The 25874-nt window shown below is 42.0% G+C and overlaps 1 protein-coding gene across 1 annotated transcript; it reads left to right on the top strand.

Annotated features, from left to right (window-relative positions):
* Positions 1 to 3565: 3565 nt before the first annotated feature.
* On the top strand, positions 3566 to 25639 carry HACD1 (3-hydroxyacyl-CoA dehydratase 1). The gene is made up of 7 exons (XM_043564892.1): positions 3566 to 3922; positions 13091 to 13208; positions 13396 to 13414; positions 13704 to 13792; positions 17022 to 17143; positions 21972 to 22150; positions 25463 to 25639. Exons 1-7 carry the CDS (start codon positions 3666 to 3668, stop codon positions 25543 to 25545), a joined length of 867 nt encoding a protein of 288 aa, XP_043420827.1. The 5' UTR covers positions 3566 to 3665; the 3' UTR covers positions 25546 to 25639.
* Positions 25640 to 25874: the final 235 nt, after the last annotated feature.

Below are 25874 nucleotides of genomic sequence, written 5' to 3'. Positions count from 1 at the left end.
TTTGTCCTGCCTCCATGTTCATGGTGAGCCCTCAGCCTGCAATATCCTCTTGCAATTTGTCGGAATCACCCTCATTTTTCAAGTATTCAATGGTGGTTTCTTGCACAAAGCCTTTTTGGATCCCCCAAACAAGGTATGTTTTCTGACGGCTCTTTAACTCTCGTAGCACTTTGTGATTTATTTTATTTTGTCTGTTGATGGACATGTGGATTATTTTCAGTTTGGGGTTACTATGAATAAAGCTGTTATGAACGTTTGTGTCGAAGTCTGTGGGGACCTGTTTTTGTTCTCTTGGTTAAATAACTAGTAATGAGATTGTTGGATCATATGGTAACCAAGAGTGTGTTGATCTTTTTAAAGAAATTACCAAACTGTTTTCCCAAGTGTTATTCTCTTTAGCCACGTATGAGAATGCCAATTGCTCCACATCCTTGGCAACATTTAAAATAGTGATACCTTACTGTGGGTTTGATTTGCATTTCCCTGATGACTAATAAGATTGGGTGTCTTTGTGCATACTATTGTTATTTATATATCTTTTCTGCAAAGAATCTGTTCACATCTTTTGTTCATTAAAAAAAACTCAGTTTATTATTTTTTAAATTTTTAAATGTTTATTTTAGAGAGAGAGAGCACGAACAGGGGAGTGGCGACAGAGAGGAAGACAGAATCCGAAGCAGGCTCCAGAGCTGTCAGCACAGAGCCTGACATGGGGCTTGAACCCACGAACCACGACATCATGACCTGAGCCAAAGTTGGACGCTCAACCAACGGAGCCACCCGGGTGCCCTGGTTTGTTATTTTTTAATTTTTTTTTGAAGTTTATTCATTTCGAGAGACAGAGAAAGCAAGCAGGGGAGGAGCAGAGAGAGAGAGAGAGAGAAAATCCCAAGCAGGCTGTGCACTGTTAGCACAGGGCCCAATGTGGGCTTGAACCCACAAAACGCGTGAGACCATGACCTGAGCCGAAACCAAGAGTCAGATGCTTAACTGACTGAGCCACCCAGGCGCCCCTGTTATTTTTTAAAAGTATTATTTTATTTAGTTATTTTGAGAGAGAGAGAGAGAGACAACACAAGCAGGGGAGGTGCAGACAAAGATGGGGAGAGAGAGAATCCCAAGCAGGCTCCATGCTGCCAGCCCAGAGCCCAATGGGGGCTTGATCCTAGGAACCATGAAATCATACCTGAGCTGGGTTGAAGAGTCGGATGCTTAACTAACTGAGTCACCCAGGTGCCCCAAATCAGTTTGTTATATTATTGAGTTGTAAGATTCTTTATATATTCTGGATATAAATTCCCTGTCAGATATTGTGTTGTGAAAATCTTCACCTTTTAAATGGTGTCTTTGAAATAACAGAGGTTTTATATTTTGATAACGTGCCATCTGTCTTTTCTTTTCCTTTATGAGTAATGCTTTTTTTGTTATTGGATCCAAGAAATCTTTGCCTTCCCCAAGGTCACAATGATTCTTTTTTTTTTTTTTTCTGTAAATTTTATAGTTTTAGCATTTGTGTCTAGGTCTATGATCCATATCAAATTAATACTTGGCCTATGGTGCGAGACAAGTGTCAGGGTTCATTTTTCCATGTGGCTATCCAGTTAATTCAGCACTATTTGTTGATAAGATACATGTTGACATCTTTGTTGAAAATCAGTTGACCGCGTATTTACGGGTCTGGACTCTATTCTTTTTCACTGATTTGTCTCTCCTTATGTCTACCATGCCGTCTTATAAACTGTAGTTTCGTGCTATCTTGAAAACAAGTATGTATGTGCCTCAACATTGCTTTTCCTATGCATTTCTGTATAAATTTTAGAGTTACCGTGCCAAATTGAAAAAATATGTATGTGTTCTGCTGGGATTTGGGGAGAACTGACATTTTAACCTTGTCATCTTCCAATTCGTGAACATGGATAGCTATTTAAGTCTTTAATTTCTCTTGGCAGTGATTTATGTGGCTTTCAGTGTATAGGACTTGAGCGTTGTGTTAAATGTATCCTTATATATTTCATTGGAATGCTGATGAGCATTATATGGTTTTATTTTAAATTTCAATTTCCAGTTTTCTCTTCTAATAGGTAAAAAGCAATTAGGTTTTGTTTTGTTTTTGTTTACACTGGTTTCGTTTCCTTAGGCTTTTCTAATTATACAATGTTGTCATTTGCAAATAGTTTTACTTCATCCTTTCCAATTTAAATGTCTTAAAAAACAGTCGTTTGTAGTTTTCATCCAATTTGAACATTTTCCGGCCATTATTTCTTCCCCGGAAACATCTCAGACTCCTCCCCTACTGGAATGTCTTCCTCAAAAGTATCTAAGTTTCCCAAGCAGGCCGGTGGTGCTGCCCGGATCGGATCGGGCGCCCAGAGGCCAGATCACAAGGATGGACAGGGTTGTGTCCTCTTTTCTCTAGTTTGGTGACTTCTTTCATGCTTTCCTCCGTATCAGAATGACTCCGTACCCTGAGGCGCTACCAGACTCCCGTGGCTCTGTGGTCTTCTGGTGGTTGTCCCCTGCCCGGGGCCAGGCTCAGGTTCCAGAGCACAGCCTAACAGGCAGATCGTTTCCACAGGCCGGCCCAGAATTTCTTTCGCTGGATCAACAAAGATCAGAGTGGCCAGAATGGTGATCGCACGCTGATTTGGGGTGACTCAACCTGTTTCACAACTGTAAGTGGTCTACATGAGTGATTTCACTTGTATCTCACAAAGACCCATGACACAGGTTTATAAATTATTCCCATTGAGGAAACTGAGGCATAAAGAAGTTTAGGTGCCCAAGTCCACAAGCTAATAAGACTGGTGGAGCCAAGAATTTGGGGTTTGGATTTCAGTAATCTGACTCCAGAGCCTGCCTTCCCAACCGTGTGCTTTAAGGGGAAAGAGCAAAGAGCTGTTCGGAGGAAGCACGGGTCTCTGGAGGAAGATACAAAAAGGAAAGGGATAGAGTGGGGAACAGTGAGATACTCTTTACTGCGGGGAAAGGTTCTGCTTAGCCCTGCATCTGTAGCTTGCCGGTATCCGCTCCGACTTTTCTCCTTTGGTATCTTGTCATGTCTTCTTTCCTCCAGCTTCTAACACCCAACACTGCACTGCATCGGAGTCAATGCCTTTAGAACACTGGCTCCAGGGGAATCCACACAAGTGAGGCAATCCTACTATATTCCCCCTGTGCATGAGCCACTGGCCCGCGCAAGTGAAACAGGCTCAAGTGGGCGCGTCTTCCTCAGAGGGTCTGCAGGAGCCCTCGGCGGGAAGATCCTAGTGCCCGTCCCAGCGTCCAGAAACTACCTTCCCAAAGGTTGGGCGGGGCAGGACCACGGCAAGTCAGGTGTGTTCCGTGCGTCCCGACTAAATGCACTAGCAAGGGGCACGGCGCCAGCTCCCGAGACATGTGGGGCGTCTCTCTAAGAGGAGGTTCCCCCAGTTGGAGAAGCGGACAGGTTTCTGTGGGAGCGGAAGCCACACGGCCGCCTCGAAACCGTACCCGGGGGCTCGCGGGACCCCGAGCCCGGGCTCCCAGGCCCGGCGGCCAGGTCCCCCGTGCCGCGCGCGCTCCCGAGGGCCGGGGGCGGGGCGGTCGGGGCGGCGGCGGCGGGGGGCGCCCGCTCCTCCCCCCGCGGGCGGCAGGGCAGTAGGCGCCGAGCCCCCTGCGCGCGGCACATGGGGCGCCTGACGGAGGCGGCGGCAGCGGGCGGCGGCGCTTCAGCGGCGCGCTCGGCCGGGCCCCCTCCCGCTCCCCTTCCCCTGTCTTCCACCTCCCCCGGGTGCACGGCCACCATGGCGTCCAGCGAGGAGGACGGCGCCAACGGCGGCGCCTCGGAGGCCGGCGAGGAGCGGGAGGCCCCCGGCAAGAGGAGGCGCCTCGGCTTGCTGGCCACCGTCTGGCTCACCTTCTACAACATCGCCATGACCGCGGGGTACGTGCGCCGCGAGGGGCCCTCGTCTCCCTCCGCCCCCCACCCCCGCGCCGCCGTCCCGAGACGCTCAGCGCTCGGGGCGCCGGCGGGGCTGCGGGCGCTCGCGGCGGCGCGGGGCGGCGAGGGGCGAGCGGGCCGGGCGTGCGGGGCGCGTGCGGCGCGGGGCGGCGGGGAGGGGGCGCGGGCGGCGGCCGTGGGGGAGGGGCGCGGGCGCCGCCGCGGCCGCGGGCGTTGAATGGAGCGGAGCGGGGCGGAGGCGGGGGGGGGGGGGGGCCGTGGCCCTGCTCGCCCGGCATTGCCTAATACGGTGCACGGCGTGGCGCGGCGGCCCGGGGCGCGGGCCGGAGGTTAAGTATAGACCGGGGCAGGAATGCGGGGCCGACCCGCGGGGGAGGCGGCTTCGGCCCGGCCGCCCCGGGCGCCGCTACCGGCTGCTGCTGCTGCTGTTGAAGAAACGCCCAGGTCCGGCCGCCCCCCGAGCCCGGAGCTGTCCGGCCGGTGGCCCCCACCGTGCGTTTCCTCGTGCTGCAGGTCGCTGGGGCAGAGTCTTCTTCACTGTTAATGTCACCACGATTTTCATATTTTTGAGCCTCAGAGCTACTTGCTTGGGACGATAGCTTAGAAAGCCTGCCTTATCAGCGTGCGGCGCTCGTGTCCAGCATCTTTATGGCCCCATACTTGACGAATCATACCCCGTACTTACTTTTATTTCTGGCTTGGAGTGTGACTTACAAGTTAAGGTTACACAATGACTATCGCTCATCAGAGAGCTGTCAAAGTGACTGCTGTGTCGACTGCTTCTCAAGACCTGTTGAGAAAATGCTCTTCCGTATCTAAATTGCATTGCCTTTTTAAGAAGTGATTTTCCCACTAGCACGTGAAGTATTAACCTATGTAAGTGTGGGGGAAAGCTCAATATCTTAAACTTTCTCCAGGGCTCCTAGAAAAATGGTATTGACAAAGAATAAATGGTGTGACCCAGTACTGAGTGCTTATTATGTGTTTAGAGTGATCCTGAATACCAAATACAGTTGATGAAACATATATTTATTGAGGATTTACTATGTGGCAAATACTGTGTTGGTTACTTTAGATGTACTATGTCGTTTTTAGTCCCCTACCATTCTGTGAGGGGTATGAGATACTACATTTGACAGATTAGGAAACCGAGGCACAGAGTGGTTAAGTCATTTGCTCAAGATCATACAACCAGCAGGGGTCAGACTTGGATTTCAGCCTAGACAGTCTGACTTCAGAGATGTGCTGCTTCTTTGCCTTTACGCTTTAGTAAGCTTTATAATCTTGAAAGAGAAAAATAATATATTCAGAGCAACTGGAGAACAATCGAGTACCCACTATACCTGCTGTCTTTAGATAGAGTGGAAGCTGAAAGAATTTTCTCTCCTGTGATAGCCTCACCCAGTTAATAAACATTTTTGGAATACCTGCTGTTGGTTAACTGGTCTGCTGTCCCTTCCCTTTCCAATCCACTCTCCCTTTTGAAAACAGGGTTAACCTTAAAACTAACATAACTAGTTTAAAGCCTCTGGTGACTCCCCGTTACCCCTTACTGTAACCTAAGGGATTTAGGCTGTTTGTCATTCAAGGGCCTTTGCAATATGCTCTCTGATTCTCATTTCCAGTTTGGTGGCATTTGAAATCAACTCTAACTCCTAATGCTGGCAAAGCACCATGCATTTTTATATTCACAGCTCTCCTTTTTTGCTCAGGCTGTTCACTGTTTGCATATCTTCCTTATTCCTCATATGATTTCTAAGTCAAGCCATCCTCTTTGACGTTTTCTAGGTCTCCCACCCCATCTGGAGCAGAATTAAATGCCGTGTCCTTTGTGTTCTCACACTTCATTCCTCTTTCCTACCTGCCCAGCCTATTACTGCGTATCTGAAACTTGTATCTGTCTCCTGCCTATATTGAGAAGGTTGTTTTGTCATTTTCATCTCTGTTTAAAAGCCAAGGACACCAAAATGGAATAATCCATGTAACTCTTTGCAGGCTTTCTAGAGACATTGAGATTTGGAGAGGGAATAGGATTGGCATATATGGAGGATAGATATTTCGAGTGAGATAAAGTCTAGAAATAGGCATGAGGTGCAGGAAAGCCTGGCATATTGTCTTGATCTAATTGAAGGGTGGCATCGGGGGAATAGAGGCAAATAAGGTTGTGGTGTGGAAAATGAGACACAAAGGTAGACGTCGAATAGTATGGGTAGCAGAGGGGTTAGCTGAGGTTCTTTTTATCCATTTAACTTATTTTGTTTTTCTCTTTCAGCAGAACTTTGAAATTCATCAATTTTTTGTAATACTTTTGAAAACAACAAAGAGATAAGAAGTATTTACATAACGGTAAAAAAGAACTTGCCTAGGGACACCTGGATGGCTCAGTCTGTTAAGTGTCCAACGACTTCGGCTCAGGTCATGATCTCACAGTGTGTGAGTTCCAGCCCCGTGTCAGCCTCTGAGCTAACAGCTCAGAGCCTGAAGCCTGCTTCAGATTCTGTGTCTCCCTCTCTCTCCGCCCCTCCCCTGCTCACACTCTGTCCCTCTCTCTCTCTCACAAATAAATAAACGTTAAAAAAAAAAAAAAAAACTTGCCTAATTCTCTGAGCTTAGCACGACCTTCTGTTTTTTTTCTTAGCTTTCATGTGAGTATCTAATTTCCTTCAGAATTTCATTCAAATCTCCATTTTCAGGGATGCCTTCCCTAGCTATCTTCATTCAAATAGCACATGTCCCCATTATGCTATTATTCCTCTTGCATGCCTGATTTTTCTCATTGCACTTACTGCTGTATACATGTATAGCGTATTTTACTAATTCAGCTTGTTGTTATTGTCCATTATCTCTCCCCCCTCCCCATTACAGTGTAAGCTCCAAAATGCATCTTATAGAGCATTGTGGTTATAGTGTCTGCTCTATTATATAGTTTATTTTCACGTAATATTCTACTAGATATTTCTGTGTGGTTTTCATAAATATATTCTTTCATGGTTCCATCCGAGTGTATAATGGCTTAAATCATTCTCCTAATGACAATTTGCTTTTGTTTCTGTTAAGTCAGTAGCTTCAGATGAGTTCCCAGGAGTAGAATTACACCTTTAAAGGATGTGAGGATTTTTATGGTACTTGTTCATAATAGATACTTGACCAGAGAAGTGGATGTATTCTCTCTTTCTCTCTTTCTCTCTCTGGTTTTGTTTTGTTTTGTTTTCCTTTTCAGGACTTTTGAGCCCAGGCATGTTAAGAGCCTTTTCCTTGGTCAAATGAGAGACATGAGATAAATATTTTAAGCTCTGTCCTTGAAGAAGTGTAACCTGGGACATTTATATATTGCAATAAAAGACAGTGAAATAGGTGCTCAGCAGAGGTGACAGGTCAGACAGGTAGTGGGAATCAGAGAAAGCTTTGTGGTAGAGATCATAGCATTTCAACTGAGCTTTGAAAGATCAGTGGGATTTCATAGGCATGGATGAGGAAACAGCGTGAATTAGAGTACACAGATGTGACATTCCTAGACGTGTTATTGAGGCAATAACAAGTGGGCCTGAAGTGTGTGTGTGTGTGTGTGTGTGTGTGTGTGTGTGTGTGTGTGTGTGGTGGGGGGGAGAGGAGGAATGAAGCTGGATAGGGACCCTGGATCATTGCACAGGGCCTTAAACACCTTGCTAACATATTTAGGTTTTAACCTGTAAATAGCACAATAAGGTGTTGGTTAAAGGCTGTGCTTCTCTCCTTTTTAGCCAGGTAGCCTCAGATAAGTTACTTAATCTCTCTGCCCCTGAGTTTTCTTATCTGTAAATTGGAACAACACAACTACTTTGTGAGAGTATTACAAGGAATAAAAAGATCATGGATATGATCAGCGGGGTGTTCGACACAGAAAGAGAAACTATTTAAGATAGTTTCAGAGTGTAAATAGTGTGAGTTATTAGAGTACCAAACCCACAGTTCAGGCATATCCATTTCTGCAAATGTTAAGTAACAGACATATATTTTATCCCATACAATGGATCTACCACAACTTGTTGATCCATTCATCTGTTGATGGACATTTCGGTTCTTCCCAGTTTTTGGCTGTGACACTACCGTGAGCATTCATGCACAAGTCTTTGAACATACGCTTTCATTTTTCATGGGTGGATACCTGTGGGTGGAATGACCGGGTCATATGGGACTGCCAAACTTTTCGGGAGTTGTACCATTTTACATCCTGATGGGCAATGAATGAGAGTTCCAGCTTCTGTACATCCTCACCAACACTTGATAGGGTCAGTCATTGTAATTTTAGACATTCTAATGGGTGTATTGTGTTATCGCAATGTGATTTTATTTTGCATTTCCCTAGTGACTAATGACACAGAACATCTTTTCATGCATTTACTTACCAATTGTATATCTTTTTTGGTAATAGTGTCTGTTCAAATCTTACGCCTGTTTTTAAAATTTTTTAAAAATGTTTATTTATTTTTGAGAGAGAGCAGAGGGGGGGCAGAGTGAGAGAGGGAGACACAGAATCCAAAGCAGGCTCCAGGCTCTGAGCTGTCAGCACAGAGCCTGACGCGGAGCTTGAACTCACAAAAACTCAACAAACCGCGAGATCATGACCTGAGCCAGAGTTGGACGCTTAACTGACTGAGCCACCCAGGCGCCCCTTATACCTATTTTTTTAATGATGTTGTTTGGGTTTCCATTACTGAATTCCAAGATTTTTGTTTAATATAGTATGGATATAAGTCTTTTCTCCGATATATGTTTCAAATATTTTCTCCTAGTTGTGGCTTGGTTTTTCATTCTCCTCACAGTGTCTCTCAAAGAGTGGAAGGTCTTAATCTTGACAATGTCTAGTTTATCTGTGGTTTTTTTTTTTTTTTCTTTTGTGAACCTTTCAGCTTAATTCCATTGGCCTGAGTATCTACGTGCAGTAAGTTGACACACGTGTTGGCTGGGAAATAAAAGTTTCATTTTAGTTTAGGAAAGGAAGTTTAGTGGTGTCAATGAACGATGTATCAAAGCCCAGGGGCGCAAGTCTCCAAATGGCTACTTTATAGGAGGTGTCAAGAAGAAATGATAAAATTAGAATATCATCACTTCTCCATAACTGCTGAACTAATGGATCTGGGCAATGTTCAGCAATGACTGCTAACATTACAGACAAGAGGGACAGCCACGAATTATGTGCTCTTTAGGGAAGGGCACAGCATAACTTAGAAATTAGCCTCCACTGTGAATCTGTCTGATCAAGCCTCTGGAACTGTCAACAGGGAATACAGGGGACAGAAGAACGTAATAAATGGCACGTGGGTGTGTGATTAGCAAGACCCAGTGTAGGATGACTCTGCAGAATAAACCACTCGGTGTCCTCAACAGACAAGTTTCACAAGAAAGAGAGGGAGAAATGAGTGGATAGAGGAAGGGAGGGGAAGCCTATAGATTAAATAAATCCTGAAAGACAAAGCAACTAATTACGAACCTTACTTCAATCATGATTTTTTAAAGTTGAGAGACAATTGAGGAAATTTGTATCCTGACTCTACATTTTGTGATCTAAGATGTTATCGTTAAAATTTTTCACATGGGATGATGGTATTATGGTAATGTTTATTGAAAGCAATCCTTTTATTATGGATCAAACTATAGAATCTATTAGAGTTCCTTCAAAATAATGAGGGAGGGGGATGGTGAGGAGAGAAGTGAATAGAGGTTTGGATAATACAGGATTGTCCGTAAGATGATAACGATGGAAGCTGGACAGTGGGCACACGGGGGTTCATTATACCATTTTCTGTATTGTTGTATATATTTGAAGTTGTTCATAATTAAAATTTTGAAAAAAGTATTGAAATAAGAAAAGATGCAGGTTTAGGTAACCAAGTTCCTTACGGAGCAGGTTGTCTCCAAGAAATCTCAGTAGAAAACGAAGCACCAGAAACAGAAGAACTCCTTTGATAAGATTTTTCATGGTCATGGTAGCATACTGGCATGGTGAGAAGGTCGTGTGTTGAGTGAGTTATGGCACATACCTCCTGTTACAGCGTTGTTTTGTTTTCTCCACTTACTAATTTAATGGTTTCTTGAGGCAAGGCCTATGTCTTATTTATTTCTAATTTCCCAGCATATAGCACTCTCCCTGGCTTAGCAACAAGTGCTGAATATGAAGATGAATGGATAAAGAAATGAATGAAGCAATCTCCTACATATAGAGCACATGTTTATATATTTCACAAAATGAGTATTTTTCTCAAGGACCCAGCATATCTATCTGGGTTCATATTTGGGTAATCAGTAGGTCTGGCATATTTTTTAAAAACAGAACTTTCCGGAAAAGAATTCCCAGTTGCAGAGGCTCTAATCGCTTTTGAATTTTTTTTCTTTGAATCCCAATTACTAAACTAGTGAATATAGGAAGTCCAAAGTTAGTTAAATGTAGGGCCCTTATGGGAGACTTTGACTGTCACTCCCTTGTGATGGTGGGCTTAGAAAGTGAGCACTGATTAGGTCGGATTAGCTCTTGGCCATATTGACTGAAAAATAGATGAGAGGTGGTCCTTTCTAACCCCACGCAGAGTATTAATTTTTTTTTTTTTCAAACAAGTTAGTTATTGGTGTTCTAATACCACACTAGGTGGTACAATACTGCCACCTAAGGAACAACAGTAGAATTTGTTACCGAGTTCTTATGCAGGGCTTTTTATATCATGCTATTTAACATCGTAGAGAACTTGCCATCTAAACGAATCCTTGGATGAATGCTTTGGTACGTTAGTAATTACCTCTCAGAATGATCTTTTATAAAGATCTAATTTGGATTTTCCTTAAAAAAAGAGGACACTGGATGGAAAATGTGAATTTAAATATCTTACTAAGCTCTTTGTTTTCTTATTGTTAGTATATAGGGACTTATAATTGGGAATAATGAAATCATAACATTTTAAACCTGGAAGGCACCTAAAACATCACCCAGATTAGCCCAGCACAGAATTCAATGTTGGTTCACTATGGGATGAAGCCATCAGTTGAATCTAGGAAAGCTGGGGTATTGTGGAGACAGAATAGCATGGGGGATTAGGAGACCTCAGGGGTTCTATGTCTAACTAGACCCCTGACCTTAATACTTAGGGTAAGTCACTTGACATCTCTGCCTGGTGACTGTCTCATCTACAACAGTGGCCTTCCAACCTTTTTGATAGTACACTACTATCAGTGAAAATATTTGAGCATAATTCTCCTTATAACTTTTGTTAAGTTTATTTATTTGTTGTTTAAATAAATAAGTTATTTATTTTAAGTTTATTTATTTATTTGAGAGAGGCAGAGACAGCGTGAGCAGGGGAGGGGCAGAGAGAGAAGGAAAGAGAGAATCCCAAGCAGGCTCCATGCTGCCAGCACAGAGCCCAATGTGGGGCTCAAACTCACAAACCATGAGATTACGACCTGAGCCGCAACCAAGAGTAGGACACTCAACCAACTGAGCCACCCAGGCCACCCCTCTTCGTATACATTTTAAAATTTACTTGTAACTTAAATATATGACATACTGTGATTAACTAGTATCCCAAGACACAGTATCTACCTAGAGCCAGACCAGTATAGCATCGTGGTTCAAGAGCATAGACTCTGAGCTCAGCGATGGGTTTACATCCCAGCTGCCTGGCTCTGTGACCTTTTCTGCCTATTTCCTCAGCATTAAAATAGGTTAATAGCAGTCCCTACCTCACAAGGCTTTTGTGAGGATGAAATATTAGTATGTTAAACACGCATTTAGAATATTGTCTAGAACGTGAAAGCATTCTGAAAGTTTACCGATTATTATCATCACTGTTTTCATTAACAGTTCCCCATTTTGAAGGTCTCGCTGATAGTTCCAGACTTTACCTGACTTCTTGTCATAGGAACACCTCTGCTTTCGCCTGGTGTGTGCTGAGGAGGAATATGAGTGCCCGGAGCGGAAGTGCCCGCCGCCATCTTTTTCTGTTGACCTTGTTGCCCATGTTCATCATATTCAACCAGTAGTTTCTTTGCGGGAACCTTTAAGCCGTTTGTCCATTTTATGAGTGTTCTTAAATTAAAAAGTTAAAACCGTATCAAATTGTTGTCATTCACAAACCCATTTAACTAGACACTTTGGAGACCACTGAATTAAAAGCCTGGGTTTTTAAATACTCATTTCCATGGGTGTGTTAGTAAAGATTTTAAAAAGTTATAGATGGTGCAACTTTTTCAGACCTAAACATGCTCTTGTAATTGTGAGGGGAACTGGAAAAAAAATTAACTCTCATGAGTGTCTCTAGCAGATTGGGCATAGGGTGAGAAAGCTGGTCTCCTCAGGTGTAGCTTGTGTTCGAAGTACCCTTGATTCACAGCACAGAACCTCTGTTTCATGTACAAATGCAAGTTGAAAAGGGAAGGCATATGTATTTTGTCCTTTTTGTAAAGCAAATTCTTTTAAGGCAGGCCCATAATATGGCCTTCTGTATGTATGTCTTGTGTGGCCCGACAGTTGTTTTTAATGGGTGGCTCAATCAGTTAAGTGTCCGACTTCAGCTCAGGTCATGATTTCACAGTTCGTGAGTTCGAGCCCCGCATCAGGCTCTGTGCTGACAGCTCGGAGCCTGGAGCCTGCTTCGGATTCTGTGCCTCTCTGTCTGTGTCTCTGCTCTGCCCCTCACCCCCACCCGCTCACAATCTGTCTCTCTCAAAAATAAATAAGAATGTTAAAAACATAATTATTATGAAAGATTTTTACTTATACTTACATACAAGTATATACTGTATATTGTGTAAGTACATGCTTATACTCACAGCTTTTTACCTTGAGACATATTTCTATAATTATGAAATGCTTGGCAATAACCTCACTTGGTACATAAAGCCAATTTCTTCAGTGTGTCAGTTTATCTGCTGAAACCAAACACGAACTGGATATTGTTTGACATTTGAGTCTCGTTGTTCTCCAGTATGTTGTGTTCATCCCCTTGAAGAGCCCATATGAAAACAATGTCATTTCTTCCTGTGGGTTTTGTTAAAAAGAATAATGAACTGAGGACATAATAAAACATATATATCGTTACTCTAAATTACACCATTTCCTTGTAGGAAGCTCAGTGGTATTCATTTTGGTAGAACTTTATAAAATACTTTTATTTCTTCTAGGTGGTTGGTTCTAGCTATTGCCATGGTACGTTTTTATATGGAAAAAGGAACACACAAAGGTTTATATAAAAGTATTCAGAAGACGCTTAAATTTTTCCAGACATTTGCCTTGCTTGAGGTAAGTTTCCTATGATGCTGTTTTTCTATTGTTGTAATATTTATTTGAAAAATTGTTTGTTGAGCAAAGACAGTCTTATTTTGCTGATGACATACCACCTATGGATTTGTAGAAAACCAGTGTTCACAGGGATTTATTTTATGTTGCATGCTATTGACTTGTGGTTTTTTTTTTTATTTGCTTACAGATAGTCCACTGTTTAATTGGTGAGTTTCTGATTTAATTTCTATTGTTGGTATAAATTGCCTCCAGGGCAGCGGTTGACTTGTTTTTGTTTTTGTTTTTTAATGTTTATTTTTGGGAGAGGGAGAGTGTGAGAGCCGGGGAGGGGCAGAGAGAGAGGGGGACAGAGGATCCCAAGCCGGCTCTCTGTTATCAGCGCAGGGCCCCTTGTGGGGCTCAAAGTCACAAACTGCAAGATCGTGACCTGGGCCGAATTCAGATGCTTAACCAACTGAGCCACCCAGGCACCCCTGACTTGTTTTTCTCTTTAAGGAATTGTACCTACTTCTGTGATTGTGGCTGGGGTCCAAGTGAGTTCAAGAATCTTTATGGTGTGGCTCATTACTCACAGTATAAAACCGGTAAGTGATGCTAACGTGTTCTCTTCAGGAGCCTGTAGAAAAGCTTTTTATTAATAGGAGTCTAAAATATTAACATTGCTGTATTTCAGGAAGCAGAACCACTAGACAGAAAAGGGCTGGGTTTGGATTTAAGTGTGATTGTCCATTAACTTAGTGCATTAGTAGAATGACCTTGTAACACAAGCAAAACTAAATATTTATGTCCACAGTCTACTCTCTGATGTTTCTCAGCTTTTAAAATTAATATTCATATTCCGTCAAATAACGAACTGAAAATTCTATTTCCTATTGATGCGTATTGTCTTTGATCCTGTATTGAAGTCATCAGTGTCAACAGTTTATTGTTTCTCATTCACCATGGGGTGGTGTAGCAACAGGCATAAAAAAGCAAATGCAGTTCTGTAGATCTGAGCAAATGGGGAAGGCAAAATGAAAGTTGGAAGGGCTGAGGAACTTAGGGGAAATTAGCATATTATTTACTGAGGCATGACAGGAGACAGACCTAAATCTAATTAATGGCTTAAACCCTTTTAGACAAACAAACACCGTGCTCACTATGTCAAGACACTGGGCCTTATAAACCCATGACAGAAACATTTCCCAGATGGACCCTTCTGACCTTCTGACAGCCGCCAGCGTCTCCTGTCTACTTGAGGACAGATCTCTGGCCTCCTTTCCATTCCTGAGATGCCTGTCTTGTCCCTAGTCTGCTTGAAATGATACCGTAACTCCCTTCCCTTGCCTGCTAGACTTACTGGCCCCCGTCCGTGTGGGGACAGATCACTGCCCTTCTGCCCTCTCACCACTCTGCACGTTAGCCCTTCCGACTGGTGTCTTTCACACACCTTACTCAGTCCACCTGGGCCCTCGCCAGTGCCCGCCATGCACTTAGCAATGACTGCCTGCCTTATGGAGAGCCAGACCTTTTATCCAGATTGCCATGCAGTTTAAAAGCAGGAGTCCAACATTAACAAAATAAAAGAGAGACTATTCCAGACAGTGAGCGAATGTAAGAGCTGGGCCAGGACTACAAAGAATCTGAAGACCAAGGAGAAAGAAGGACAAGATGGGGTGGCCAACGTTACTGCAGAGAAGTTAAAGAATCTAACAGGTTGCTCGCCCCCAAGAGAAAAAAGACCCATCTGCTCTCTTTTATCCTCCACAGGATCTCTGCCTGAATATTACTATTTAATTGTCTCCAACAATAGTTTCCCACTGGCACCTTTCCACCACTCTTTAATTAACTTAGCCAACATTTATTGAGTGCCTTGTATGCACTTGACACTGTGCTGATGTCCGGATTTACAAAAACGGACGGGGCGGTCCCAGCTGTCATGCATCCTGGCTGTTGGGAAGTGGGGGTGCGGTCATACAGATGTGGAATCATTTGAGAAATACCGACTGCACATCTGTTCTGTGCCTGGGACTGTGCTGGGGACCTGGCTGTTCATAATACAATATAGTTCCTGCCTTGTGGAGCCTGTAGCTGGGAGAGATGTAGATGTGCAAATACAGCTGACCTTGAACAACATGCAATTTAACTGCATGTGTTCACTCATACGCAGATTTTTTTTTTTTGGACAAATATAGTAAAGTACTGTCAGTGCATTTTCTCTTAAGTTTTTCTTAATAGGATCTTCTTTTCTCTAGCTCACTTTCTTGTCAGAATACAGTATATAATACATATGGTATACAAATGTGTTCATCAACTGTTTGTATGTTATCAGTAAGGCTTCTGGTCGCCAGTAAGCTTTTAGTAGCTAAGCTTTGGGGGAGTCAAAAGTTATACACACACAGGCTTCTTGACTACACAGGGGGCGTTGGTGCCCCTAACCCCCACGTTGTGCAGGGGTCAGCTGTAATGGTTTCATTATATTAGTGTTAGTGCTTTGAAACAAGATGAGTGCATTATATTACAATATACTTGGGGACTTAGTCTGACCTATGGAGGGGAAGGAAGGCTTCCCTGAGGAAGGAGTGTATAAATAGCACAGTGAGGGATACGCAAGGGTTAGGCAGACAGACTTTAAAACCAATTGGCAAGTGTTATGATACAGATCTGAACAAGGAAGGTAGACAAATACCTGCTTGGGTTGAAAGGAAGGGTTTGGGGAAAGTTTTCCAGAGGGCGTGATGTAGCTGGATCTTAAAGGATGAGAGACGGTTTTCTATGGGAGCCAATAAGTGAGTAAGTAGCGTTCTCATGGAGGGATGTGTTAAGATGTAAACGTTCAGGGGCGCCTGGGTGGCGCAGTCGGTTAAGCGTCCGACTTCAGCCAGGTCACGATCTCCCGGTCCGTGAGTTCCAGCCCCGCGTCAGGCTCTGGGCTGATGGCTCGGAGCCTGGAGCCTGTTTCCGATTCTGTGTCTCCCTCTCTCTCTGCCCCTCCCCCGTTCGTGCTCTGTCTCTCTCTGTCCCAAAAAATAAATAAACGTTGAAAAAAAAAATTAAAAAAAAAAAGATGTAAACGTTCAGAACATGTTCTGGAAATAATACAAAATTGGTATCACGAGAGAGAGAGAGAGAGAGAGAGAGGGGTAGAGGTAGTAGTGGAGTGTTGAGAGATTGCAGGTTAAGTTGGAGAGACTTCTGAGCTCAGATTGTAAAAAACACCTTGATCACCATGCACAGGGGGTAAGATTTTATCCCTTTCTCCTGTTAAGCAATGGGGAGCCCGAGAAGCCTGTAAGTCACAGACGAGCTACTTCCAAATGTGTTTTTGTTTGTTTTGCTTTTGAGAGAAAACTTCCATCCACAAAGAGAGTAGAGTGGAACGGGTATCCGGGAGGCTGTTACGGGAGTCTGGATGGGAGAAGAGCCCCGAATTACAGTGGTCGAAGCAGGAAACGGGTGGGCGGATGCAGGGGCCAGGGCTGCAGGAGGATGGGTCATCAGGTGACCGCCGGAAAGTTGGAGCGTCAGATCGTTCCCGTGCTGGTTTTGAGGGGGTGATGTCGTCCTCGGGTGGTTCGGTCAGCGGCTGGAGTGAGAGCTGAGGAAGAGAAAGCAGTAGAGATTTGACTCTTCCCCCGCCCCGGATGCGGTCGCGTTGTGTATCATAACGGGATTACGTAATGGGGACTGCGTGAAGTTTGCTGTCTTGCCTCGGTCTACCCCTAACGTTCCAATGCGATAAAAGACACATAGTAAATAACTAAAATGAAATCTCTTCACGGAGGAAAATGTTCAAGGTGAAACGACACTGTGGATTTCTCTGTGATTCTGCAGATCCAGAATGAGGAGAGCGTGGTGCTTTTTCTGGTCGCGTGGACTGTGACAGAGATCACTCGCTATTCCTTCTACACATTCAGTCTTCTCGACCACTTGCCATACTTCATTAAATGGGCCAGGTGGCGATGTCTTGCGGTTTAACTGCTCACAGCCCTGTGCATGTGCGTTTTGTGTGCTAACATCAGCGAACCGAAATTTGTGCCTTGGCCCCGTGATGGCAGGATGCTGTTGTTTGACTGTTAGCCGTATAATAACTTGCATTCTAAAGGCTTAACTTAATGATCAGAGAAAAATCATATTGACATATATTTGGAGTAAAATCAATGCAGGGCAAATTATATCAGTATCCTTAAATAACCTGAATTGGCCATTTATTTTTCTTTAAAAGCAAAATGTACAGTTTTTTGAATTTTATTAAATAAACACAGTGCCAAAAATATGGCCTTTTGTCTGAATGATTTAAATTATTTTAGTAATCTGGCATCCATAATTTTTAGGATCTTATATATACAATGTCAACTTCTTTTTTTTTAATGTTTATTTATTTATTTTGAGAGAGAGAGAGAGCTCAAGCAGGGGAGGGGCAGGGAGAGGGAGAGAGAGAATCGCAGGCAGGCTCCATGCTGCCAGTGCAGAGCCCGATGCAGGGCTCACACTCCCAAACTGTGAGATTATGACCTCATCCGAAATCAAGAGTTGGATGCTTAACGGACTGAGCCACCCAGGTGCCCCTATAATGTCAGCTTCTTTGGTACGTTTTAAGTAGCAGAGACAGAAATTTTTAAAGGTCATACTTACCTAAACTGTATTATTTGGAATGTGACAAAATTTATATTTCAAGGGTTCTAAATATGTCTATCCTAAAGCAACAACTTTTATGTTTTTTTTTTTTTTAAGTTTGAATTCTTTGAGCACCTGATATTTTACAAAGTTATTATAAAAACAAGACTGCTCTTTGGAGAACAAATCATACCAGCCAGCGTAGATTTGTTTTTTTCCTTCCCTGTGTCATACTTACAGTTGCTACAAGAGTAACACATGTTGTGTGTGTCCTCCATACCTGAGATGCAGGTTTGAACACAGGAAAAACTCTGTCCTCTCATGACCTAGGAGACAAAAAATGAAACCACTCACAGATGTGTGAAATGCCAGATGGTGGGAAGGACAACTGGAATGAAAGAGCTCTATCCCAGATACGTCTGTTCCCCTCTATGTCTGTTCTCCATAGGTAGGGTACAAGACTTTGGCGATATTTGCCTCCTTTACATTTTCTGTTAAACAACAGAAGTAGTATGTTTTCGTTGTAAAAAACTCAAAAGTACAAAGTATATAGACTCAACACGGAAAGTTCCTGCTTATACCTACCTCACGAGCTCGCTTCCTCTGAAGGGAAGATGTTTGCAGTGTACCCATCCAGACTTTTTCATGTTAACGAAAATGTGAACATTCAAATGTGAGTTTCTAAAAACAGAAGTAGAATGACATTGTATTTGCTTTTTATATCTTGGAGGTTTTTTTGGGTTTTTTTTTGTTTTTTTTTTTTAAGTCAAAACAGGAATATTTAGATCTAGCTGTAACTCTTAATGCTGGGCAGTATTCCGTAGTATGACTGGCCAGTTCTCTGTTGCTAGAATTTAAATAATTTCCAGTTGGCTAATAGTAGAAGGCCTGCTTTGAACTATCATAAACAATGCTATTTATATCCATATATCTATTTTTTAAAAATTTTTGATGTTTATTTATTTATGTATTTATAATATTTGAGAGACAGAGATAAGCAGGGGAGGGCTAGAGAGAGAGGGAGACACAGCATCCGAAGCAGGCTCCCAGCTCTGTGCTGTCAGTGCAGAGCCCAGCTTCAGGCTCGATCCCACAAACTGTGAGATCATGGCCTGAGCCAAAATCAAGAGCCAGACACTTAAGTGGCTGAGCCACACAGGTGCCCCCATATTTTTGTTTTTTATATAAAAAAGGTTTTTTTTGTTTATTTATTTTTGAGAGAGAGAGAGAGACAGAGTATGAGTGGGTGAGGGGCAGAGAGTGAGGGAGACACAGAATCCGAGGCAGGCTCCAGGCCCCTAGCTGTCAGCACAGAGCCCGACGTGGGGCTCGAACCCATGAACCATGAGATCATGACCTGAACCAGAGTCAGATGCTTAACCGACTGAGCCACCCAGGTGCCCTTATTTCTATTTTTTAAAACCCTGATATTTATAGTAACACATTCGTAACTAGTTTGAAAGTAAGCATACAACTAGCGTCAGATTTGATTTTGATCCCCGTATATTAAAAGCCTAACACTTTTTTTTTAAGTAGTTACTCCTTTTTCCTAACTCCTGTATTACACATGTTCAAATATAATGAACTGTTGAATATATAAAAAATCAAAAATAAAGGAAAAAAACCTTTTAAATTGTTTATAATACCCCTCTGTCATGATACTCACCGTTAACTGGATTTATATTCTTTCACACTTTTTTTTATGTGCCCCAGCTCCTTTTAGACATTTGTGGCTGACCCATTTTGTTTCTTGAAAATGCTTCAAAATTGTCATTTGAACTTAAACATATTGTCTATCGTAAGAAGGTTGTGCTCCCATGGATGTATGTTTGTTGGTTTTATTCTTACTGTAACTGAACATTCTTCCGCTTTGAGCAGTTGGGCCTTTCACACAGTTGGCGGTTTGGAGTGTCACCAGACTAATCCTAGAATATACCTTAGTGCCATCTTGCACGATCCCAGTCTTCCAGACTTCTGGCACCTTCGAAAATACTAATTCATGAGATAGTTTCTTCACTTGCCATATTTATACAGTTTGTTTGTGAAAGGCACATGTCTTAAATGTTTTGTCTGTCTGCCTTTTAGAATGCATTTTGCACGTGTTGAATTTCTAGAAAAGTTCAAAGCTCTGCCATTGCATGTTTAAATTTGCTGTTCAGAAATCCTTCCTCAATTGCATTAATGTTAAACCAGGTACTATAAAATCTTTCAGCTTTGAAATGTCCATGTTAGCATGATACATGTCAGTTAATCGTAATCACGAATCATTTTATTTCATGTCAAAAATCTTAAGTTCCCAGGCGTATTTGCCAACCTCATTAAAAAACCTAAAATAATATTTGTATTTATGTTCAAATGTTGAAGCTTCTGTTCTCAAATAAAAGTTCCACTTTAAGAATGGCTTCTTATTTATAAGTAGCCGGCCTACTCTGACAGTTTGAATATACTTTGATGCTGTTTATGTGTTAGAAGTGTTCCTAGAAAAGTCCACTGAATAGGTACTTGTATATTGTTGTTTTTATGTTAATTTCCACTTCAATTTTGAAAATGCATTCCCTTCAAAAAAAATTTTAGGTGCCAATTGGGAATTTTCAAGGAGGCATTGTATCTTTTTCTCAATAAGGAGTTAAATTTCTAATGCCGCCATCCGAACTTAGAGAGTTGGTGATGTGCAGTCTTTTTAAAGTGCGAAGAAAGTAAATGACATAATTCTTTCTCATTACATTAAAAATAATCAGTGGCTGAAGGCCTTAAACTAGTTCACTCTAGGAGTGATAGGGTTTTTTGTTGTTGTTGAAGAACAATGCTTCCAAAAAACTCATTGGAGAGTCACATAAAGTTTAAAAACCACGTAAATAAGTTTGAACGTTTTACTGGAGAAGGGCTTATAAAATGTTCAGTTATATGATTTTAAATTGAGTTAGGACATTAAGACTGGAAAAGAGTGATTTAAATAATATACAAATTACAAAGACTAGTAAGGAAGCAGATGATATACCCAAGGCAAGGAGGGGATAAACAGGGACAGTAAAAGGATCATTGGTCTTTTCTTTCACCACTTGGTTTATTTTGGCAAATAATTCTGTTCCTCTCCCATCTCTTTTCCTTGTATGCCCTTGGCGTACTTGGTATCACCAGTTTCCTGCCATGCTGATGATTTTAACTTTTCTCTACAAATATTATCTTAATGCCAACAACATGATTAAATAAAATATGGATTGATTTGATTTCTTTCTTTTTCCACCGAGATTTTGACCTTTATTTTCTGTGGTAACTTCCTTGGAGAAAAATGATTTTCTTTAATGGAGAAACGTTGTCGCCTTGGGTCCTTGCTGCTCTTTCTGCTGGAGGCCCGCAGAGACTTGCAGAATGTTTCTCTCACTGCAGGTGGAAGTGACGGCTGGCTACTCTGTGTTAGAGACCCCGCCATAGCCCAAATGAACAAGCTTGTGATTTGGGGTTTTGGAAAGAACCTTCTCAGTTCTGCTTTAAGCAAGTTGTTCCTTTAATGTGGGAATTTTGGAAACAACTTGTCTTTCTTGTTTTGTTATGAAAGCAGTTTTAGACAATATATCCATTAGTAGTTATGGAAACTTTAGGTAGTATTATTTCAGTTTTCTGAAATGGTAATTAATTCTCTTTTAATTAGTAACCACAACAGGGTTTTCAAATGCCTCCAGAGAACCCCTTTGGTAATTTCAAGATGTAGATATAAAGTTAGGATCATAACTGGTCTTTTAAAGCACTGCTCCTGACCAGTAAGTGACTCGTTCAGTTCTGATTTCAGGTGTCAAAGAAGTTACCTTTACAATACCTTATAATCCGTACAGGTGCTTTACAGTATTTACAACGCTTACGCGCTTTGCAATACAAAACTACATATATATTTTTAACATGTATACCATTATTTCAGTACTGTAAAGTAAGTTGACTTCTTATTTTATTAAGATCTTGCCATCTTAAAATGGAAACTGCTATGAGAAAAAAGGAAGATCATTAAATTTATAAGCAAATAATTAAAGTAGAGAAAACTAACCCGTGAGGGGCATTGTAACTATGTGCAGGATGAATTTTTAGGTTTAAAGACAGTAGTAGCAAAAGAATGATGATGTCAAATCCAGTCATTGCCCTAGAAAAATAATTCCTTGAGGTCTTTCTTTTCTCCAGATACAATTTTTTTATCATCTTATACCCTGTTGGAGTTGCTGGTGAACTTCTTACAATATATGCTGCCTTACCCTACGTGAAGAAGACAGGAATGTTTTCAATAAGACTTCCTAATAAATACAATGTCTCTTTTGACTACTATTATTTTCTTCTTATAACCATGGCCTCATATATACCACGTAAGTATGTGGTTATTAGTAGTTTGGTTTAGCAGATGCTGTGAAAGTTTTTGTAAAGTATCATGATATGCTGGCTTAATAAGCAAGGCAGCATAATGGCTTACAAATATATCAAAACCTCTGTTCAACCCCACATTTAAAATTCATAATTTTAAATAATTGAAGAGTGAGTCAAAAAAGACTGTTTCCTAGTTATAAGGGAAAAGGTAGGTAAATTGATACACAAATGACTGCCTTCTCAAAATCATTTAAAGAGAAGCTTAATACGACTTTTTTTCTTTTTAAAGAAAAGATAGAGCCCACATCAGTGAACTATTTGCCAGCATTTAGAATTATTTCTCTGAAGATAAACATTTTATCCAAGAAAATGTCGGGTCATTTCTATCTATTCCTTGAACATATACTTGGAAAAGTTATTCAAGATTACTTTTTAGTCTTGTGTGTGTCGCTCTATGTACTAGAAAATAACAAAGCTACTTTTTTAAAAATATTTTTTTAATCTTTATTTATTTTTGAGAGAGAGAGAGTGCAAGCATGCACGAGCGGGAGAGGGGCTGAGGGAGAGAGGGTGGGAGGGAGAATCCCAAGCGGGCTCTGCACTGACAGCAGAGAGCCCGAAGCGGGGCTTGAACCCATGAACTTCAAGATCATGACCTAAGTTGAAATCAAGACTTGGATGCTTAACAGACTGAGCCATCTAGGTGCCCCATTAAAATATTTTGAATAATTCAGCCTCTTCACTAATTTCTTGTCCCCTTTCAGTAGGTTGCAGTGAATTGGTGAGGCTTTACTCACGTCATGTAAATACCCACAGGGTTAATGTTTTTTGGTCAAATTTTGATAGTCACCAGCAGGAAATACACAAGTAAAACAAGACCGTTATTTACTTTTCTCAATAAAATTAGAGACTCTAAAGTCCGTGAGGGAGCCAAGGAAATAAGCAGAGTTTATAGCATCTAAAATCTGCATCAACACGATATAAAATATTTTATGTAATGGGGGTGCACATAAAACTTGGCCAGCCCCTTGAGGCCTCTAACTTTGAAGCTTTTTCAAAATTGGCATTGACTTGATGGTCACACAGTGCATTTATTCCCCTCATCTTCTGTCAGTTGGGCCTAACTGTCATCAGATTATCCACCAGCGGCCGTTCGGGAGGGCTGAGGGGTGGAATGTCTGCAGCACCCGTGTGTGCTCTCTGCTTCCGCAGCGTCTGGTGAATGGCACCATGCCTGGAGCAGGGCCACGGCCTGTTTCTGTTTATATCCTATTACAGGTTTGGGAATCTGGTCCCCCTCTTCCTTGTAACTGCGGAGGCATCTCCACAGAAACCCGAGGCCCAACAGGTCATGGCTGGAAACCATCAAACTAGTAACTGTTGGTTGTGAGTTTAGTGGTGTCCTGAGAGACGTAGACTCTGGCCCGTGTCACTAGGAGCTCCGTTCACGATGCTGATGGTTCCGTGAGGGTCCCACTTGCTGGAGCATCCGTCAGCCAGGGGGATGTTTTCCACTGGATCGTTAATATTAGCTGTAATACAGCTAGTTTTACTTTGTTCATTGACTGTATTAACAGTCCTGCGAATAGTACTCAAAAGAAGTGCTACTCTCATTTTTCAATGAGGACATTACAGACATGGCTTACATACAAATCACCCAGGTAGTAAATAAGGCTAGGGTTTGAACTCAAGCCTGCCCTTCCACTACACTACTCAGAATGTGATAGAAGTATTTTCAATAACTGGTCAGTTAGGTTTAAGTATATTTTACCTGAATATGTTCAGGCCCCGGGTATGATATGATGATTACATTTATCAAGATGGGTGATACCTAAATTAAAAAGAATAAAATCCATTGTGTATTTTTCTTCCATGTGGGCTAAGTTCTAAAAATAGTTAACTAAATTTGCCTGAGCAAGATATTCAAAGCTTTTTTTTGTTGTTGTTAGTTAATTGATTTTAATAATTCAGTTCATCATTTTCAGAGATATTTTTACAAATATTTATGTTGTTTATAGCTGATGTTAATTTGTATACCCACTAACATTTACACTATAGTTTAAAAGCCCTGGTTCAAATGGGCTCAAAGTAATTCTTCAAATTTGGAAGGGCAGATGACCATTTGTCTAACTGACTTAATACATATACATAAATGTGTATATAGCAGAATAGCCATATACCCAACCAAGAGAGGCTTCTGCTCTCGGCGTTCTGGCCCTCCACTGATCATTCTCCACACAGGCCTCCCCTCCCCTTCTAGACCGCTTTCTGGAAACCTGGGATCATGGAATTTGTGACCCAAGTGGTGCTGAGTGTGCATGCACCTAGGGACTGCACGGATAGGCCTCTTCCCCAGTCTGTTCTCCTGAGGGATAAACCATGTCACCAGTGAAAACAGTCCTGAGATCACAGGGTAGCCAAAGGGCAGCTGTGTATGAAGGGTATGGATACAGTTGGGTAGTGTGGGCGTAGATGTCCATACATGTTCATGAGACCCTGAGTGGTACGGGATAGCCAGTGGACCAGAGAAAAGGGGGCCAGGTGGGGGCAGTTTTCCTTGTGCTGGAATGTTCTAGCACAGGATTCCAAAGAGTTACAGAGTTCTAAATTCAAACGTGGCCTTCCAGGTCATTACAAAGGTACATTTATCAAGATATTTAACTTTGCTCCAGAATCCCCAGCAGTTAATGGCTTTACAGCCATACCCTGCAGATACTGTGGGTCCAGTTCCAGGCCACTGCCGTAAAGCTATTACTGCCATGAAGTGAGTCAGATGAATTTTTTGGTTTCCCAGTGCATACCAAAGTTAGGTTTGCGTTATGCTATAGTCTGTTAAGTGTGCAATAGCATCAATGTTCACATCTTAATTTAAAAACACCTTATTGCTAGAACATGCTCCCCGTCAGCTGAGCTTTCAGCGAGTCCTAACCACTGATCACAGATGGCCATGACAAGTACGATAATAATAATAATGAGGAAGGTTGAAGTCTTGTGGGAATTACCAAAATGTGGCACAGGGACACAAAATGAGCAGAGGCTGTTGGAAAAATGGTGCCAACAGACTCGCTCGAGGTGAGGTTACCACAGACCTTCAATGTGTAAAAAATGCAATCAAAGGAGGTGAGCCTGTAAAACATGTAGGCATATGGTATGTGGAGGTCCACATTTCTACTCTTTCCCCGAGCTCTGTGAATATTTGGGAAGGCCGAGGTGGTGGATGATGTGCTTGCCCTCGAAGCTTGCTACTGGGAAGAACTTTCTAGTATAAATAATTTTCAACAATACCTTCTTTTGTTTTCTTTTTTTTCAATCAGTGTTTCCACAACTTTATTTTCACATGTTACGCCAAAGAAGAAAGGTGCTTCATGGAGAGGTGATTGTAGAAAAGGATGATTAAGTGATCCCTGCAAACAAGGTGCTTTTTCCAGAATAACCCGGATTACTTGAGTCCAAGTTTTAATAACAAGAATAAACAACTTTATGAAATATTACAGCTTGTATGATTTCTTAGAATATAACTTGAGATGTGGTATTTGCCAATATTTGTCTTCACATTGTGCAAGGTCAGTTTCCTATAAAAACTGTGCGTGTGTTTATTATCAACTCCCGGGTAGGTGATGATCGTGAAGAATTGGCTGTGTTACCTGGAAAAAAAATACTTTTTTTGGTTTTTGTTTTTGTTTTTAGCTTTACTCAAGTTTTTTTGTTTTTGTTTTTGCAGCATAT

Source organism: Prionailurus bengalensis, chromosome B4, assembly GCF_016509475.1.
Source record: "Prionailurus bengalensis isolate Pbe53 chromosome B4, Fcat_Pben_1.1_paternal_pri, whole genome shotgun sequence".
Lineage (NCBI taxonomy): Eukaryota > Metazoa > Chordata > Mammalia > Carnivora > Felidae > Prionailurus > Prionailurus bengalensis.
The sequence above is the reverse complement of the archived record's forward strand: the minus strand, read 5'-3'. Positions and strand labels throughout refer to the sequence as shown.